Source organism: Coptis chinensis, chromosome 7, assembly GCF_015680905.1.
Source record: "Coptis chinensis isolate HL-2020 chromosome 7, ASM1568090v1, whole genome shotgun sequence".
Lineage (NCBI taxonomy): Eukaryota > Viridiplantae > Streptophyta > Magnoliopsida > Ranunculales > Ranunculaceae > Coptis > Coptis chinensis.
In genome coordinates this window covers 97137904-97157395 of record NC_141462.1, presented here as the reverse complement: position 1 = coordinate 97157395, position 19492 = coordinate 97137904, and the positions used below count along the sequence as shown (strand labels likewise).

Genomic DNA, 19492 nt, shown 5'->3' with positions numbered 1-19492 from the left:
TGTGATTCAATATTAGAAAAGCCACAAAAAAACAGTTAATACTTTTTTCTTTTTTTCCAAAAACCGTTGATACATCATGTGTGTTATAATACACCAATTTGCTGACGAAATTGGAAAAAAAAAAACTAAATACTTTGTCTTAAAAATTATACTTGATATTCCATATTAAAAAAACCACACAAAAATTGTCGATACAGCATGTGTGTTGTAATACACCAGTTTTCTGATGAGATTGGAATTAATAAAAAAAAAATTGTGAACTGAATTATGTGCCCTAAAAATTATAATTGAGATTCCATATTAAAAAAAACCACACAAAAATCGTTAATACAGCATGTGTGTTGTAATACACTAGTTTTCTAATGAGATTGGAATTAATAAAAAAATTAATAAATACAAAAAAAAAACAGAGAACCGAATTCTTTATCGTAAAAATTATACTTGAGATTCCATATTAAAAAACCACACAAAAATCATTGATACATCACATGTGTTATAAATACACCAGTTTTCTAAAAAAATGTGAAAAAAGAGAACTGAATTCTAATATATTTTAGGTTGCGTAGATTTGTTTTTAAAAATTTATGGATCTTTTTAGAAGTTTGTATTGCTTTTCATAAATCTCTCCACTTAGACTTGAGGCTTGTGATTTTCCAGGTTAGTTATATACAAGAATTTGCTCACGTTAACGGTCCTTGATAAAGAATATTGGTTTGCTCATGTGTGCCTGGAATTGGTGATTGTTTCAAATTTATGTCTTGAAAATTATTCTTGTGATTCAATATTTGAAAAGCCACAAAATAACAGTTGATACTTTTTTTTTTTTCCAAAAACCGTTGATACATTATGTGTGTTATAATACACCAGTTTTCTGACGAAATTGGAAAAAAAAAAACTAAATTCTTTGTCTTAAAAACTATACTTGATATTCCATATTAAAAAAAACACACAAAAATCGTTAATACAGCATGTGTGTTATAATACACCAGTTTTCTGATGAGATTGGAATTAATAAAAATAATAAAAATAATAAAAAATAGTTACCTGAATTCTCTGTCCTAAAAATTATAATTGAGACTCCATATTAAAAAAAAACAGACAAAAATCGTTGATACAACATGTGTGTTGTAATAAATAAATAAATAAATAACACAAAAATCGTTGATACAATTGTTGTACTCAAGAATATTGGTTGCTTATATGTCCATTTGAAGTGTTTTTCTTCCATTGTTAAGCAGTACAACAATTACTTATCTCTTATTAAGCCCATCTGACTTTCACCTTTTTGAGTACTTGTTTGTTAGTTTCTATACGTGTTCCTGGAATTTGTGATTGTTTCACCTTTATGTCCTAAAAATTATTCTTGAGACTCAATATTAGAAAAGCCACACAAAAACCGTTGATCCTTTTTTTTTCAAAAACCGTTGATACAGCATTTGTGTTGTAATACACAAGTTTGCTGACGAGATTGGAAAAACATAAAAATAAAAAATAAAATAAAAATAAAAATAGTGAACTAAATTCTCTGTTTTAAAAATTATAATTGAGATTCTATATTAAAAAAATCACACAAAAATCGTTGATACAGCGTGTGTGTTGTAATACACCAGTTTTCTGATGAGATTGAAATTAATAAAAAAAAAATAGAGAACTGAATTCTTTGTTCTGAAAAGTTATACTTGAGATTCCATATTAAAAAAGCCACACCAAAATCATTGATACAGTGACCTCCCCATTACGCTTATCTAATCCAGTGACTGTCTTGGCATTTCTTGTCCAACGCTTCAGTATATAATGAGATGGGAGAGTAAGTACATTTGTTACAATGAAAACTGTCAATATATGCCTACAGAGAATGCCTGAAAATTCAAACATCCGACAGCTGCAACTTGCTCTCATTTCAGGAACATTTAAGGTGACAATGTACCTTGTCATCATCCTCAAACTTTGCTACCCGAAAAGTGCTAATTGCACCATCCCCCTCAATTTTATCAGTATAAACAAATGTTTCAACTAATTCATCCTGAAATTTTGCAAATATTTTCCTCGTGTACAAGTTTGCGGCTTGTTTCTCCATTGGGGAAGGAGTCTTCAGTACTGGTGTGGTGCAGATTGTCTCGAAATCTGCTTCAATTTCTTTCTCAACCCAATTTTCTAAAGCTCTTTCATACTGACGAAAGAACACGGGCAGCGTGGTCTGTTGGTTAGCGTAACCATCAAAAAATGAACTAACACTTTCATACCCTTGATTCATGGAGATTGCGGCAAAGAAAGTATCACGGAAATATACAGGGGCCCAATGTCTACGAGCATTATACAAGGCCTGAAGCCAATCATTTTTCCTAAGATCATATTTGTCAACTAAACAACTCCAAGATGATTCAAACTCCTCAATCGTCTTGGTCAAGTTGATGCACTTATAAAGTTCCCCTTGGAAAGTTGGATGGGTATGGCAGACATGACCAAGTCTTTCCTGACCTTCCCTTAAAATGTGCCATTTACAAATACAGTGGCGAGTTCCGGGAAAAACTTGAGCAACTGCTGCCTGTATAGCCCTGTCCTGATCTGTTGTTAGAGAAACAGGAGCACGACCAGACATTGCTTCAAGCCAAGTCTTGAAGAGCCACAAAAAGGAAGACTCAGACTCGTCAGAGATTAGAGCACAACCAAACAGCACCATCTGCCCATGATGGTTCATACCAGTGAATGGCGCGTATGGAACCCGATACTGGTTAGGTCTGTACATAGTGTCAAAAGTAACAACATCCCCAGAGTGAATGTAAGCATTTCTTGACCTTGCATCTGCCCAAAAAACATTAGTCATATGGCCCTCGTCGTCGAGTTGCATTGCGTAAAAGAAGCCAGGATTCTCAGCCTGCATACGCTTGAAATAATCCAGAAGATTCTGAGCGTCTCTCCCAATGGTTTTCTTTCTGTTAGAAGATCTACCATAACTTGAGGACCCAGCATTTCTCGCTGGGCGATTTGCTTCTACAGGGGGAACATTCCTGGCAGGGCGATTTGGTTCGACAGAGACGCGGTTTCCATCCATGGACATAAACATGACCCCATCGGAGGAAACTCCCACCCCCTGATAAGTTTCAGCAATGGTCTTTGCTGCCCCTGCAAAATGCCTACGAGGTCTAAGGTAATGCACTTTAATATTATATAAGGTAAAGGGAGCCAAATCCTGGAAAATCTCTCTTCTACAAAAGGATGAAATCAATTAATATTATATATAATTAAATAAAAAAGAAGTAAGTAATTAAATTAAATAAAGAACCTTGGATAAATCAAGAAGAGCATTTTCACGAAGATCGGGATTACTCAATTCGAAAACCAATTGTTCAGCGGAAGCCATTTTCTGCTCTTTGTCGGTGTTATTATTATTATTGTTATTGGAAAGAGAAAGAGCGGCAGCTGCAGATGAAAATGAGGATCGATTAAATGACGCAACGAATTGCTGCTGACCCAATTTCGCCATGCAAACCAAAATAAACAAAACTAATAATTATTGTCCTGTTGCAACATAAAACTCCCTAGATTTCTCAGTAACCAAGACTTAGCAATGGCGGTTGCTGGAAGCTGCTGGAGGGGGCATATCTTACGTCAAGGGATTTCAAGCTGCTGCCACCAGAGATGCCCCAGCTAACTGCTGCTGCAAGCTACATGAGTGTGTGTCGTGTTCTTGTGTACACTAATCAGTGTGCTGTAAATAGAGAGAGAGCGTGTACACTTAAAAAAAATAAAAAAAGGAGGGTCTGTGTCTCTGTATATAGCTGCTGCTGTCTGTGTAAAGCTTGTTTAAGGTGTGTGCTCAGTGGTAAACTGTTTTTTGCGCGATAGCCAAATCAAGTGCAAAATCATAACTATTCAATATAGTCACGAATGTTGAATGTGATACAACTACTTACCTCAGTATCCCATTATGCGAACCACAGCATCTTCACCCGCACTGATAATAGTCTTCTTCAGAGGACCAAATACAACTCTCTTAATTTTACCTCCAGGCCTCTTTATTTCCAGAATACATTTCCCAGACTCTGCAAGTAAACGTCATTCGTGGTTTAACGATCTAAAAAAAATGTGAATAAGCAAGTTAAAGCATCATTAAAAAACCGAAAGACTAACTCTCAAACTTACATCAAACAAAATGGGATCGAACATCGCCTTTTCTAGGCAGACTGCCGAAGCTCTACTTCTCAATACGGAAAAACTCACTGCTCATCATACTCCGGGTTATATGCCACTGTTTCCTGCTAAATTAACTCCTTAATCTCTTCCCAAGACAATGCATGCTGCGAAGAGTCAGAGCTCAAGGGTGTCGAGCAGACAGCTGAAATCACTAATGTTGTGCAGGGACGCTAGGTACGGATGTTCTTCAAGCCGTACAACCTCCTCCTCCAAAACTGCTACTTCAGCAAGCAGCTCCACTGTCTACAATAAAATGACTCCGCACCAGTAGGTCACAGAGTCACAACATAACGAGGCAAATGCCACAAGCATCAACTTTTTCCACTTGGTATCGTCCCACTATAACATTACCGAGTGCTTTCAGAAACTCATTGTCGCCTCTTCCCTAATGTAATGTCATAAAGACTATTGTCTTGTTTTCCCTCTACGTTTCTTAAATTTTCGGTATTACCGGTTTACCACTACTTCATCAGTGATAAAGGGTGGGAGCAGAAAGTGTACCTAGGTAGTGTTGCAAAAAACATTAACGAAACTGCAAACATATAATGTACCCAGAATATGGGATATCAACCATTGTTGTTCGACCAAAAAGCTCACTAGCTCCAGCATAATACCCATAATCAAATTGTTTACCTCCATTAGTAATCGAAGCTGCTGCACATGGTCTCTCCGGGGAAATAACGCTTTCCGCTCCATTAATTCCATCAGAATGCAGCCTACAGACCGTACATCAATAGCTGCACTGTATTCAGATCACTTCAGTAACACTTCAGGTGCCCGATACTATCTTCTCACCACATATTCTGTCATCAAATCACTTTCAGAGCTGATACGGGCAAGTCTCAAATCGCATATCTTCATATCACAATTGCCATTCCAGAGGAGATTGCTAGGCTTTAAGTCCCTGTGGAGAACATTGCCTCACTGTATGTATTTCCACCCACAGAGGATCTGATACACACAATACTGCACAAAACGTAGAGATCCCACAAATTCATTAATTTCATTACAATATACAATTTTTTCTTGTCAAATCAGAAAAATCAGCAACCACAAGAACACAGTAAATTAAGTAACTCGGACAAACAAAACAGAATATTCAATTGTGTGTCTCAGTGTCCAAACCGCGTGCATCCAGCCAGTCATACATATCAAACGCTGCCTAATGTGAAAGGGAGTTTAAGTGTAGTTGTTGGAGGCCTCAGCGAGCTGGGACCTCATCATAAGGTAAACAGCATTACATTACAGATTCAAATAAAGGAGAGACAGAGCTGCTACTAAACCACGCTACCGTGGACTGCGGGTACCGTCACAGAGTAATCAACAAATAGCCCCTACCTAGTCCTTTCCTAGTCAGGGAGCTAGGAAAGTAAACAGTAACCAAGAACTACTCCTAGTTAACTCGGTGTTCAGATAGCTTGGAACCTGTAAAATTCAACCGCTCTTTGTCGACTACTTTTGTAATCTAATGTGCTCCTTTGGGCTAAAACAAACACTCATTAAACCTGCCTAAAGGCCTAACTAGAGTGAGTCCTCTTCTATGGGATTGCTACGACCTAGAGTATCATATTCTTTTTCAAACTTATTCTCCAAGTAATCGCAATCGCCCAACCGTCTTCTCTCTAAGGCTTTCCTATCCTGTCTGTCACCAACTCATTGCTTCGTCTCCTGCTTCTACCTCTTCATTGCCTACCAAATGGAAACCTAGCAACAAAATACCAGGCCTTTCGTGCCTATCCCTTAGTAAGCAGCTTCCCGCTAACTCCGCCCTTCATAGTTAGCCCGCTCGGTAAGCCCTTTAGCTTTCTAGCGTTAATAGTAGTTAGGCTTTTGCCTTTCAGATTTTTCCTTCCTGTAGTAAGGTAATAGGTATCTAGGATAACTGGATAAGTCATTTCATCTTCTCTTCTATTGCCATTCGTGGCTTCTAGCCAAGACTTGAGGACAGATATCCAATTCCCTCCCTTTTACTTCTCTAGGGTAAGCTCCTCTTCGATGGATTACTAGTTCCTTGCTTCCCAATCAATGCTAACTCTATCCTCCTCTCTTATGGCTTAGGAGATTGCCTCAGCTATTTCATTCTAGAAACAACCTTACATACAACTCTCCAGAGAGAAAGAGCTACCAGCTAATTTATTCTTATCCTTCCTTCGCTTTACTCTTCCTTATCAACCCTTGGAACAACTAAAAAAGAAACAACTCACTAGAAAGGATGCCGACAAACCTTACTCAACTACCAGGCAAGGAAAGGAAGCTCCTGCTTTGTCCTAACAATAAGGAAACAAAATACATTCTAAGCCTTGCTTCCTTGAAACCTATAGAGAAGCCGATAACAAAAAGGATGTTGCGTCTTTGTCTTTGCGTCTTCTAGATATCAATTACCGATGGTGTGGTCTAAAAGAAGGAGGGCTCATTTTATATATATCCTCAGCTCGCCGTCTGCCATACTTGATCACCTACCTGCCTAAGGAAGGAGGGGGATCCCTTCTTACTTACCTATCCTTGCCAGCTATTTGACTGCCACAGATAAGAGAGCAACAGCAGACGAAAAGCCACAACCGAGACTTCCGTCTTCATATTGTCTTAGACTCTTAGAGTACCAACTACATTCGCCTACCTACAGGCTTCATCCAGATAGTGACTTCTATCTTATTCTAGCTTCTTCGAACCCGACCCACATCTAGCCTTCACTTAAAGACCTTCCTTAGACCACTAGAACAGACACTATCCTTTCTACTAGCAGAGCAACACCAAGATATCTAATATCTGCTTATCTATCCTAGAGTGCTATAACTTTTGGAACTTCCAGTAAAGAGAAAGGAGAGCTAGCAGGCAAGGAAAGGAAAGGAGAAAGACAGACAGACGACTGACTATTAGCGGCTAGCTACAGGAAACAGATTCATAGATAAAGTAGGGTTCCATCCTACAGTAAAAAAAAAAAGGGGGGCTCAAACAACCGTGCGCCATCCCTACTAAAAACAACTACAAGCGCTGAGTCCTGAGTACACTCGCTCTGAGGGAAGTTCATAGCCAGTCCTAAACCTCAAGGGAAGAAGAAGCAAAGAGCAATCTCAAACATCTTCGATTTGTCCACTCAAACATCTTGCTGAAGCTACTTGTGTCAATCCTCTATATACTTCATGGAACAAGAAAGATCAAAATCTGTTGATTTTGCTCAATGCTACTATTTCAGAGAGTCTTCTTCCTTATGTCGTTGCTTCTGCAACGTCAAATCAGTTATGGACTACTTTAGAGAAAAGGTTCTCTTCAGTTTCAAGATCTCACATTCATCAACTTAAGATAAGACTACAATCCATTACTAAAGGTAATTCCACAGTGTCAGAGTATCTTCAAAGAAGCAGTAGATAATTTGAAAGCTGTTGGAAGTGTTATAAATGAAGAAGATGTATTGATCTATATCTTCAAAGGTTTACCTGTTGATTATAAATCTTTCTGCACATCCATCCGAGTTCGATCTGAAGCAGTTTCTATTGATGACTTACACGGCCTTCTTTTAACTGAAGAGTTAAACTTGGAAGAAGGCAGACCTATTGTTCAAAACTCAAAGAATGTAACTCAAGCATTTCATGCATCAAGGACTACAAATGGTTCCAATCATTACTCTCAAAATAATCAAGGTGGAAACACTTATAAAGGAAGAGACAGAGGCAGGTTCAATGGAAGAGGCACTACTGCTTCTTATAACAACTACAATAACAACAATGCATATTCACAATCTCTCAATCAAACAAATAAGTGTCTTCAATCTGCTCCTAATGGTCAAGGAGTACCTTCACAATACAACTATGGGAACAGACCTGTCTGTCAGATATGTCATAAACTTACTCACTATGCTATTGATTGTTACCATAGGATGAATTATGCTTATCAGGGCAAAATACCACCTAAGAAGCTACATGCTGTGGTAGCTAATAGGAATGGTGCATCAACTTCAAAGAACACAGATTGGTATGTTCACAGTGGAGCTTCTAATCACATGACATCTGAATATGAGAATCTCATCTATCCAAATGCCTATTCTAGCACAGACCAAGTCACAGTGGGAGATGGCCACGCATTAAACATTGCTCACACTGGTAATGTCATTCGTAAAACACCTACTGAATCCACTTTTATGCTTAAGGATGTGTTACTTGTTCCTAAATTATCACAGAACCTATTATCAGTTCAAAAATTCACTTTAGATAACAATTGTTCACTCACTTTCACTCCCTCTCATTTTTATGCCAAGGACAACTTAACACAGAATATCCTTTTCCAAGGGCATCATCATAATGGCCTATGTCCTATTTCACTACCTACAGCTCATGCATTATCTTATGCACCATCAAATCAGGGGCGGATCTAGGATTGCCACTCAAGGGGGGCTGCTACAACTAACATACACTACAAATATTTTTTTTGGGATGAATTAAACACTATTATAACTAGCATTTTTCTTTTCGACAGAAAAGTTAAGAGTACTGTGGTGAATTATACACTATTATACCTAGTATTTTTTTTTCGACAGAAAAGTTAGGTGTACTGTGGTGAATTATACACTATTATACCTAGTATTTTTTTTTTTGACGGAAAAGTTGGGTGTGCTGCAGCACACCCCCGCACCCACCTGGATCCACCCCTGCATCAAATTCAGCCTATATTGGTGAAAGAACTGGACCACTGCTGTGGCACCAACGGCTAGGACATCCTGCATCTTCTGTCATGCATAAAGTCATTCAAAACTTTGCTTTACCTTTGTATAAAGATTCTCAGAATCATTTCTGCAATAACTGCCAATTTGGCAAGAGTACTCAGTTGTCTTTTTCGCTGTCTACTAGCAAGGCTAGTTATCCTTTGTATTTGATTCATATTGACTTGTGGGGACCACCTCCAATGAATTCAATCTCTGGTTTTCGATTTTATGCAAGTATTGTTGATGACTATTCTAGTTACTGCTGGATTTTTCCATTAAAAGCCAAGTCTGACTTTAATGTTGCTTTTCAAAATTTCAAAGCTCAAATACAAAACCTTTTAGATTTGAAAATCAAAATTTTTAGGTCTAATCTGACCAAGAGTTGCTACAAAAGAAACAACCAAGCAAACCATCGTAGGGAACTAAAGCAGGACATATAAAAACAAAAACGTGCATCACTTGAACACCAATTACCTGGATACCAGCATGACTGCACAGGTAAAAATCAAACTCTGAAGGATGACATATAATTGAATCAACTGCAGTGCCTGATTAAGAAAAGTCATGTTTCAAACAACAATTCTCATATGACAGTAAATCACTTGATAACTGATTGGACAAGAGCGGGTACCAGGAACAATATTTCCACTGTCTTTCATATTTTTTTGATCAGCAGGAAAAAGACAAGACGTGTATGCTGTCTTTTCTGCACAACTACAAACGTTACAGGAGGAAGATACCCCTCTTGCAGAGAAGCACAAGCCTGGATAAGAAACAGTGATTCATATTAGAAACTAATTTTACTAGAACAATCTTTAGATAATTAATTCAAGATTCAAGACCTTGTCAATCGCGTCCAACTCATTGAGTAGGACCTGGCTGAACTGTCCTTCACCAACACCATCTCTGCAAATTTGAAAAAAAATATTATTGTACGAATATATTCATCTTCCAACGCATAATAAGAAACAAGGGAAGGACTTTACTCGAATCATCTAAAGCTTTAGACTGCTGTTTAAACTAAAATAAGAGGAGATATTTCACTTACCATTGAAAAGGAATGCGACAAGTGAGTGCGTGCCGGTTTTATTAGTGAGTGTGTTCTTTCTTTCCCCTTTTCTAATTAGATTTTTTCACTGAGGGAGAGAGAGAGAGAGCTGGAAGTGACACGGTGAGTGTGTGATGGTTCTAATTTGAATCTGAAGAGGAGAGAGAGTGCCGGTTCTAATTTGAATTTTTCACTGAAAAAATAGGCGCCAAAGTGAAAAATTAAATACGAATTCTAATCGGAATGGATTTTTTTATTTTTTTCACTGAGAGAGAGGCAGAGATGGAGAGAGCTGGAAGTGACTAGGTGAGTGTGTGTGCTGCTTCTAATTTGAATGTGAAGAGGAGAGAGAGTGCCGGTTCTAATTTGAAATTTTCACTGAACAAATAGGCGCCAAAGTGAAAACAAGCGGTGGGAAGTACGGGTGCATGTCCAAATATTCAAATCCGATTAGAATTCATATTTCAAAAATCGGATATTATCTGAAAATTTAGGATATCGGATATGGATTTGCATCCGAAAACATGCGATCCAATTTAAAAAATTAATAGTTATTATATATAATTTATTTATTATTGTATAAAATATTATATAAAATCATAAACTAATAATATAAAACTATAATAACAAAATAATAATAATAAATGACAAATATATATATTTATAATAGTTTTTATAGTGATAAAATGAATTATTCAAAGCAAATAAAATTTAAATTAATATTAATTTTCGGATCGGATATTATCCGATATCCGAAATCAGATTCGGAGAAAAAATTTAATATCCGTTGGATTCGGATTTAGATATCGATATAAATTTCGGGATTCGGATAAATTTTTTAATATCCGTTGGATTCGGATTCGGATATCGGTATAAATTTTCGAATTCAGATTCAAATACAGGCATATCCGAATCCGAATCTATCCATTTGCACCCTAGTGGAAAGTAATGAAAAAAAAGTTAAGTGAAAAAATATGTCGCTCAAGTGAAAAGAAAGGCACAGGAAGTAGTGAGGAATGGCACGAAGAACAAAAGGGTTACAAATAGATAGGGTGTCACTTTTTCCACCAATTCTGATTTTTCTTAAATTTGATCTGAGATATTTCCGATATCCATCCCTGACCTACGATCCTGGATACCTAGCTAACCGCTCCCAGTAGCACCCGAGCAGCTTACTATTCCTGTTGTTGTTCCCAGCCCTGATCTTAGAATGGGGTCAAGCGCTTACCTTACCACCTACCATTCTATCTCCCCTTCTTTTTTTATGCCACCATTATTGGTATCAACTTATTGTTCAAGCCAAGGCTCCAAGATAGTAGTTGTTCCCTTTCTTTGCTCGAGAGCGTTCTATCCCCCAACTCTTTGCTCACTGTAGAAGCAACCCGATTTCTATACTTTATGCGTTTTCGCACGCGGGCACTTCTTGAAGGCAAACTTTAAGCAACATTCGTACACTTTCCGTGCTGAACTTCATGCCCTGGTTGAATGCAGGAACTGATTAAGCACACTGCCTGAAGAACTACGATTCAGCAACTACAACAAGCAAGCCAGTTCTGGCCCTTAGTCACTTGGATCGGTGCTACGAAACAGATTCTTCAAGCCAAGGCTTTATCCTATATTCCCTTTCAAAGCTCTCGAGCGTTCTGTACTTTGCTCACAAAAGAAGCTACACGCTTAGGTTTTCCCTATTCTTTCAAAAAATGGATGAAACCTAAAGAGAAATGGCCATAGTTGCAGGATTGTCTCTGTCCCCCCGGTAGTTTACTTGCTTCCTGTTAGAATGTCTTCCCTGATGTACAATCCGGGCATCCTATAACACTAAGTACCTAGAGGTATGAACTCAAAAACACTTTAGCTACTAGCTCGTAAAGTGCTTTTTTCTTCCTGTCGTCGGTCTCCGGCGTTGAGTCTATCCGAAAGCTGCCCTCCAAATCCTCAAGCTGACATTGAACTCAGAAAGCTAAGATTGTCAATGTACATTTGCTTTTGATTTGCTAAAGTAGCCATTCTTCCTTTCTGCTTGCCGGCTTCTGCTCTCAATTCCTCACAAATAGGAAGTGGTTTTGCAAGAGGCGTTAGATTAGATAAGACTGCAATCAGTAGTGTGTGTTTAGGTCTCGTCTCGGGTAAAGGCCGAAACAGGGGCCATCACACACAGAACAAGCAACTAAAGATGCGGACTAGACCACATACAAGAAAGAAGAAGCGCTCCTCCGCGACACGACTGGTGACGGTACGGAATGAGACTAAAGTAGAGGCCTACTTCATTACTGCCGAATGCGCGTTGATATACCCCAGTAATGTAACACACACCTAAAGGGCCCAAAAGGCGTTAAATGGTGTTTTTGTTCATACCATTTGATCAAGCTATGAGAGGATGCCTGCCACTCGGCGGAAGCCTTCTTATTAGAGTCAGTCTCGCTTAAACTTAAAGTAGGCCTAACAGCCGCTTATTCTCCGTCGACGGTATCCGTTTCCATTCTTAGAATATTATTTCAACCATGCGTCTCATTAAACTAAGATTTCTCCTCTGCACGCCCCGATTCTCTCTCTTTTCTTGAAGCTACTGGTGGAACTGCCAGTAGACAACTTCCCCTATCAAAACCGGCAAGAGGCACTCTATCTGAGCCTTCAGGAACAGAACCATAAAACACAACAAATGCGAACGAAAAGAAGATCACTACAAAGGCGTCGGCACGAGGTCTTTATGATACACGCGCCGGGGGTGACGACCTTACAAAGATTAGTTACAAGAGTCACCTTACACTCGGGAGCCTTCGAAAGCCAAGCAAGCATTCGACCACTAGCGGCCTAGACAACCAACAAGAAGGCATCGGGAGAGCAGGGCTAGCGGAGATGATCCCATATTCCGTGGATTGAACCGTGCAGGGGATAGTGCATGTCCGCAGAGAAGGAGAGGTAACGCGCTAGTTATATGTAGATCTCCGACCTCATGTAATAGTACTGGCTCCCCTAGCAATGAAAATCATTTATGTTGCTTGTCATCAACAGACAACAGTCCGAAACACATCAGCACACAGCCACAGACACACATTTTGCTGTCACTCCTGTTAAGCTCACGTCTTAGGATATATGCTGGCACATGTGGGCTTTCCTTTTGCATCTCCATTTGTCAGATATGTTTTTGAAGTTAAAGAAATCACCACCAACTATGCATATTGCTTTTCTTTCCTTTTTCTACATTATACCGTACAAACTCCTTTCCTATCTATGTCATTTAGTATATAGGTGGGATGTGTCGCAACCAGAACTTTAACATATGTATTGTGAGAGTTTTGTGTGTGGGGTAGATGGGTTGTGTTGGTTGTTCCACATACGCGCAGTCGCACACATAGTCACACAACAGAGATGGTAAAAGTTAATGGGTCAGGATAGTTCTAGCCATGCAACTTAATTTAAGAGCTGCCTTCGGGCCACCAGAAACTCAAGGCCGGCACTGGGGGGGGGGGGTGTAACCTATATGAACCGGGTACTGGAATCTCTTTTAAGTGTCAACATAAGTATAATTGATTTTACAATCCATGATCTTGATGAGTGTACGTAATTAAATATAAACAGAATTTATTCGTTTTTCTAATAAACAAAAAAAAAAAACACTAAATAATAATAAATACATACCTTAAGTAAAAGGCAAGTGCCCCGTAAGTCACCACAAATACCTCCAATCACCTTTCAATTCCATCATCCCACTTTGTGCAGTGAGCTACTGTACTTGACCATGAACCCAAGACTATCATTTAGGAGCGGAGAATACAAAACCGATGAATCGGGCTTTTAGCTAGACGGTGCAACAGGACCAGTAACAGAGTATGGTACAATAATGTACAGGAAAAAGAGAAGCCCGCATTTGTAAGATCCAAATCAATCAAGGTGCACCAAGAGGGTTTTGCTCCGATTGATGCCTTAAAAGTGTATACCTCTTCTTGCGGTCTGAGATGGCATCCACTACCAGTATATGCCTTTGCTGCTAAACTACATCCTCCCTAGAGACAGTTTTGACTCCAAAACTTGCGCATTCCTATCTTTTAAACAACCCACTCCACGGTATAGAACAGCCACAACCCCACGAGCATGTTCAAATTTGGCTTTGGCAAAGTAGAATACCAATCAGCAATAGGTTTAATAGAACCTGAATCTGGAAAAATCATTTTCTAAGCTCTATTCCATCTCTGTTATCATAAGTAATGTCACCCAAGGTAGTATAATGCCCAGAAGACAATAGTATCAAATGGAGCTCACTTCAATGAAGAAACTCAGACACTATCGAATGAGGGGTGTTTTATATGCAATGTATTGTTTGAGAAACGCAGTACAAAAAGATAGCTTGTTACATGCAAAAACAAAAAATCATTTCAGTATGCCCTTGGTACATAACCAACTTGCTTGAGATGATACCCCAATCTATCTATCATCTTATATATCCTAGAAGATTGAGGATGTGATCTATCTGCCACTGTAAACTCATGAACTCCATCATCTAACTCAATTGAACTTGCCCCAGGCAGCTTTTGTGTGGTTGTACTCTTCATTTGTAACCTCACCTTAGCGAAGTTGTTCCAATGGCCTGCAGCAGCATATATATTAGACAAGATAGAATAGTTGTTGGCATTTGAGGGATCTAATTTGACCAGCTGATCAATGACCTTCTCCGCAAGTTCCACATTATTATGCATTCTGCAAGCACCCAAGAGGGTTCCCAATATGATGGCATTTGGCTCCATGGGCAAGTCTTGGACAAGCTTAAATGCTTCGGTTAAATGCCCCCCACGCCCAAGAAGATCAATCATGCAACCATAGTGCTCGACTTGGGGCACAATCCCGTAGTCTTTCTCCATGATAGAGAAGTAACGACGGCCATCATCGACAAGACCACCATGCGTACAAGCACACAATACACCAATGAAGGTGACTCCATCAGGTGTGAACCCTTCACGACTCATCCTAGAGAAGAGTTCAAGTGCTCGTTCCCCATGGCCATGCATGGCAAGTCCTTGAAGTATGGAGTTCCAAGAAACTACATCCCTCTCCACCATCCCGTCAAAAACCTTCATTGCCCTGTCCAAACTCCCACACTTTGCGTACATATCAACCAACGCGTTGCACACTTGAGTACTATGTCTAAACCTACTCCTCTCAACAGATGTATGAATCCTCCTACCCAAACCAAGCAAGCCCGATTCTGACGAAGCAGCTAATATACTAATAAAAGTACCATTATCCGGTTTCAATCCAGACCTCTCCATCTGATCATACAAAGTAAATGCCTGCTTCGCAAACCCTTTCTCTGCATACCCAGATATCATTATAGTCCAAGGAACCAAATTCTTAACTGGCATCTTATCAAACATCATCCTCGCCATATCCATATCACCCGATTTACTATACCCTGAAACCATAGTTGACCAAGAAACCACATTCCTTTCAGGCATCTTCCCAAACAATTCAAAAGCTGCACTCATTTCACCTGCCTTAGCATACCCATCCAAAACCGTATTCCAACTCACGGCATCCCTCTCAGGCATTTCATCAAAGAGTCTCCTAGCTTCACCCAACTCCCCACTTTTCACCAACCCAGAAATCATAGAATTCCAACTCACAACATCTCTTTCACTCATTGCATAAAACAACCTCCTAGCTACATCAACACCACCCAACCCACACTTACAATAACTATCAATTAAAGCATTTGGCACAAATATATCATTCAAAACACCAAATTTCTCAACATGGGTATGAATCATTTGAACTTGTTTCAATCCAAAACAAGCCTTAACAAGAAAAGGGTACGTAAAATTATCAGCAAAAACACTATTCCTCTGCATGTCAGAGAAAACAGTAAACGCTTTACCATATAATAAGTTTTGAGTATAAGCTCTAATAAGAGTATTGTAAAGAAGAACATTAGGTTCAAGTATTAAACAGAATACATTATATGCTAAACTTATTTGACGACAGTTAGAGAATGCTGTAATGAGTTTTGGTGCAATGTAAAGGTCTTGGTGTAAATTTGATTTGAAGATTTGAGCTTGGATTTGTTTTAAGTGATTGATGTTTGTACATTTATGAAGGTCTGAGATTTTTTGTTCTAATAGTCTTCTTCTTGATACCCACGTTGGTGTTCTTATTGCAACTGTTGACATTTTGTTGGTTTTTTAGAGAAATGGAAGAATGAGGGGTGTACTCATTTTTTGTAGTAAGAGTTTGTGATGGGTTTTGGAGGTAAGAGAGATAAGGTATATGAAATGGAAAACGAAATTTCGGAGTTTGTGATATTTTAGTAACAAATCGGAAGTTGTAAGGAATATCGAGATAATTGTTGAGACAGATATATCCGGAAATGTCTTTGAAATAATGAAATGTAATGCATTTGGTGTGAAAAAAATAAGAGAGCTAGTTTTATGTGAGAGTGAGCATAATCCATATTTTGTGAACTTTCATGTAAAACGACATGGAATGAGTAGATGTAAAAATCAGATTCGTTAGTGTGAATGTGGAATATATTAAATGATTCTGGAGGGTAGTGTTTGCACATCTACGCTGATTTGCTAGACCGGCAGAATGAGTATGAGAAAGAATTATTTTGAAAAATGACCAAGATATTAGAGGAAACAAAAAAAAACCAGTTCGTCCTTAATTGTAAAGATGCATTTCTTCAATTAAAATCTCTTCACTCAGAAGTAAGCTATGTAGTTCATTTGAAGTTACATCCTCTTGTCTGAAGTTACATATGATGTGGCAAATGGCTTGTAGTCAATTGCCAAACCTTTAAGTATATAAAACACCAAATCCTCATCTTGAACTGGTGAACCAGCTGCACCCAATGCATCAGCAATTTGCTTGATGTTGTGGCATATACATAGCCATTGATAAATTTCCTTTCTTCACATCTTGCAACTTTAGCCTTTAGCTGATTTATATGTGCTTTAGAAATAGATGACAGTAACTCCGTGCTAAAGTGGCATTGATGCATATCAATAAAATTTGATCTCTTTTAACCCAATCAGCAAATACAGGCTTAACTTGAGTAGTCATATTACCATTTCTATCTCTTAAAAACTGATATGGACATCTTTCTTCACCAGTAATAATACCAATCAGATAAAAAGTGCACATAATAGGCATAAACACATGTGTTCCACTGAATGTAATTCTCTCGCGTAAGTTTCCTAGTAACAAAATTTGCTATATTTTGTATTATAGATGAAGGATTACTGAAAGCACTCACTGTTGTAGAAATTTCAACTCTATTTTGATTATGAGAAAATTTGTTCTGATTCTGATTCTGATTGAGATTTGGATTCTGATTGAGATTTGAGTTGTTTTCTTGAATTTGATTGTTAACTTGATTTGTTCTCGTTATCGTTTCAATCGATTTGAATCAAGAAGATAATTCCTATAAACTATACAAATTTGAGATAAAAGCTCAATTTAATTGAGTTGATTGAAAGAAATATCTAATGATTGAAACTTGAATTAAATTAGTGATCAAGAAAATTATGATAAAATTTGATGATTTGTGAAAATTAGGGTTTGAGGATCAATATCATTATTTGATTTTGAGCGAAATGCTCTGATACTATAAAGAAGAATGAAATGACATAAAACTGTAAAAGAAAATTTTGATTAAAAGACTTGTGTTTCTATCACAGGAATGTTTTATTTATACACTTCTTTGACAGCTAAAACTGACTAAGTTAGTTACAAACTATATTGACTTGCTTTGACTGCTCTGTCTTGACTTCTCAGCTACATATTTCTTTGCAATCTATAAATACCCACATGAAAGCGAAAATGAGAAGGCTATTGTATCACCTTTCCCTTGTTTTGGTAGTTTTCAGTTTCAGTTTTGATATACTGCTATTGTATCAATCTTCAAGCTTGCCAACTAGCCTGATATAAGGGATATACGGTTAGGCTAGTACTATATCAAAAAATGTGTCAGTAAAAAAGAATCAAGAAAGTTTGGAGTTTCATGGCAAAGGTGAAAATTTGGAGTTTGGACAATACCGTATATCAGTGTATGAACAATACCGTATATCAGTGTAAGAGCTATAGATTTATCAGTGTATGCTTAAAAATGTAATGTATCCTTACATTATCCAATCTAAAAAATGTGGACAAGTAGTTGATTAGTCCACGCCCTGAGTTCACGAGAAGCTTCTCAAGAGTTTTGAGAGCTCATGCTTGATTCATGCTTGTTTATTTGTATGGGTAAATTGAGTTTCCTGATATTCTCTGTTTATTTGTATGGGTAAATTGAGTTTTGAGAGCTCATGCTTGATTCATGTTTCTTTACCTTACCAATAAACTAATATGCTTCCTCTCTTTCATTCGTCTGTTTCATTGGTTTATATATTGTTTTAGTCTCCCTTGTCATGTTAGTCTGATGTTGAATTTACCATGCGAGGTATTATATAGTCTTGATATAATGGTCGGTGTTCATTCTAATATTAACCGATATGAATCGATAGAAATCGAAGAAGATGTAGTTGGTTCTTCGTCTACTAAATCTCCTGTTCAAAGCACGCCGATATTAGTTGCTCCGTATGTAGGTATGGATTTTAGAAGTATTGACGAGGCAAAGACTTACTACAGAGAGTATGGCCAACAAGAGGGATTTGAGACTCGTGTTCGGACGACGGAGAAGAAGGGAACTGATGTGAATGTGGTTACTAATTGTTTTTTTGTTTGCGCACGTGAAGGTGCCCCTAACAAGAGAGATTCAGTGAGATTAAGAAATACATTGACTATCCGGTGCGGTTGCGAAGCTAAAATGCATGTTAAGAAAAGACTACATGAAGAGATATACGATGTTAGCATTGCTCATAATGAACATAGCCATAGTTGCGTGACTCCAGCGAAGAGAATTTGTATGAAAATTAACAAAACTATGCCCGGCAAAAAAAGAGCTTGTGAGATTTTCAATTGATAACAATTTACTGTTGGGAAAGTGGCATCTGTTTTTCATGGGGAGGAAGTTGGGTTTACAAAAAAGGATTGTTGGAACCATCATTATGGTTTGTCTAGAAAGATGCCTAAAGAAGGTGATGCAACAGCCGCGTGCTAAACTATTTTATGCGAGGGAGTCGCGGAGGATCCCCAATTCTACTACGCCATTGATCTAGATCAAAATGGGACTGCACTAAACTTTTTCTGGGTTGATGGGAGGTCTCGAGTCCAGTATGAATACTTTGGGGATGTTGTCTCTTTTGATACCACATATCATACCAATGCATACTCTATGCCTTTTGCCCCTTTTATTGGAGTCAACCATCATTTGCACCGGTTCAGGTTTGGTTCTTGTATTTGTTGTTTGATGAGACGTAACATACATTCATATGGTCACATTTTAAGGCTTGGCTTGCAGCCATGGGTGGTCGTGGCGCCAACCGCAATTATCATCGGCGGGATAGAGCGATACGATCGCAGCCATTGCTAAAGTGTTTCCTGATACTCATCATCGTTACTGTCTTTGGCATGTTATGCAGAAATTCCAAGAGAAGATGTCCTTTACTAAAATTGAGATATTGGTA

The 19492-nt window shown here is 38.2% G+C and overlaps 3 protein-coding genes across 7 annotated transcripts; 1 reads left to right on the top strand and 2 right to left on the bottom strand.

The window, feature by feature from the left end:
* Positions 1-1526: 1526 nt before the first annotated feature.
* LOC147490398 (pentatricopeptide repeat-containing protein At3g29230-like) lies at positions 1527-16259 on the bottom strand. 5 transcript variants are annotated; one of them, XR_015201197.1, is made up of 9 exons: positions 13578-16259; positions 9733-9796; positions 9522-9653; positions 9365-9438; positions 7629-7742; positions 4828-5160; positions 4144-4695; positions 3915-4043; positions 1527-3709 (listed from the first exon to the last, which is right to left on the bottom strand). XR_015201197.1 is itself a non-coding variant. In XM_086571031.1 (2 exons), the coding sequence occupies exons 1-2, from the start codon at positions 16097-16099 to the stop codon at positions 14497-14499; spliced, it is 1524 nt and encodes a 507-aa protein (XP_086427157.1). In that variant the 5' UTR covers positions 16100-16257; the 3' UTR covers positions 14358-14496. The 5 variants fall into 5 exon arrangements, 1 of the variants encoding a protein (XP_086427157.1); XR_015201196.1 differs by lacking the exon at positions 7629-7742; XR_015201199.1 differs by lacking the exon at positions 7629-7742 and having other exon boundaries at positions 1527-3134.
* LOC147490400 (protein FAR1-RELATED SEQUENCE 3-like) lies at positions 1647-3419 on the bottom strand. The gene is given in 3 exon segments (XM_086571032.1): positions 1647-1927; positions 1929-3206; positions 3284-3419. Coding segments are annotated over 3 exon segments (1536 nt in total). The 5' UTR covers positions 3307-3419; the 3' UTR covers positions 1647-1692.
* On the top strand, positions 4904-8563 carry LOC147490399 (uncharacterized). The gene is made up of 2 exons (XM_086574851.1): positions 4904-5029; positions 7520-8563. The coding sequence occupies exons 1-2, from the start codon at positions 4904-4906 to the stop codon at positions 8561-8563; spliced, it is 1170 nt and encodes a 389-aa protein (XP_086430977.1).
* Positions 16260-19492: the final 3233 nt, after the last annotated feature.

Coding starts and splice junctions, on each gene's coding strand:
- LOC147490399 (XM_086574851.1), top strand. CDS start 4,904: ATGCAGCCTACAGACCGTACATCAATAGCTGCACTGTATTCAGATCAC. Junction 5,030..7,519: donor CACTTTCAGAGCTGATACGG/GCAAGTCTCAAA, acceptor CCATTACTAAAG/GTAATTCCACAGTGTCAGAG.
- LOC147490398 (XM_086571031.1), bottom strand. CDS start 16,099: ATGTCAACAGTTGCAATAAGAACACCAACGTGGGTATCAAGAAGAAGA. Junction 14,524..14,602: donor ATGTGGAACTTGCGGAGAAG/GTCATTGATCAG, acceptor ATGCTGCTGCAG/GCCATTGGAACAACTTCGCT.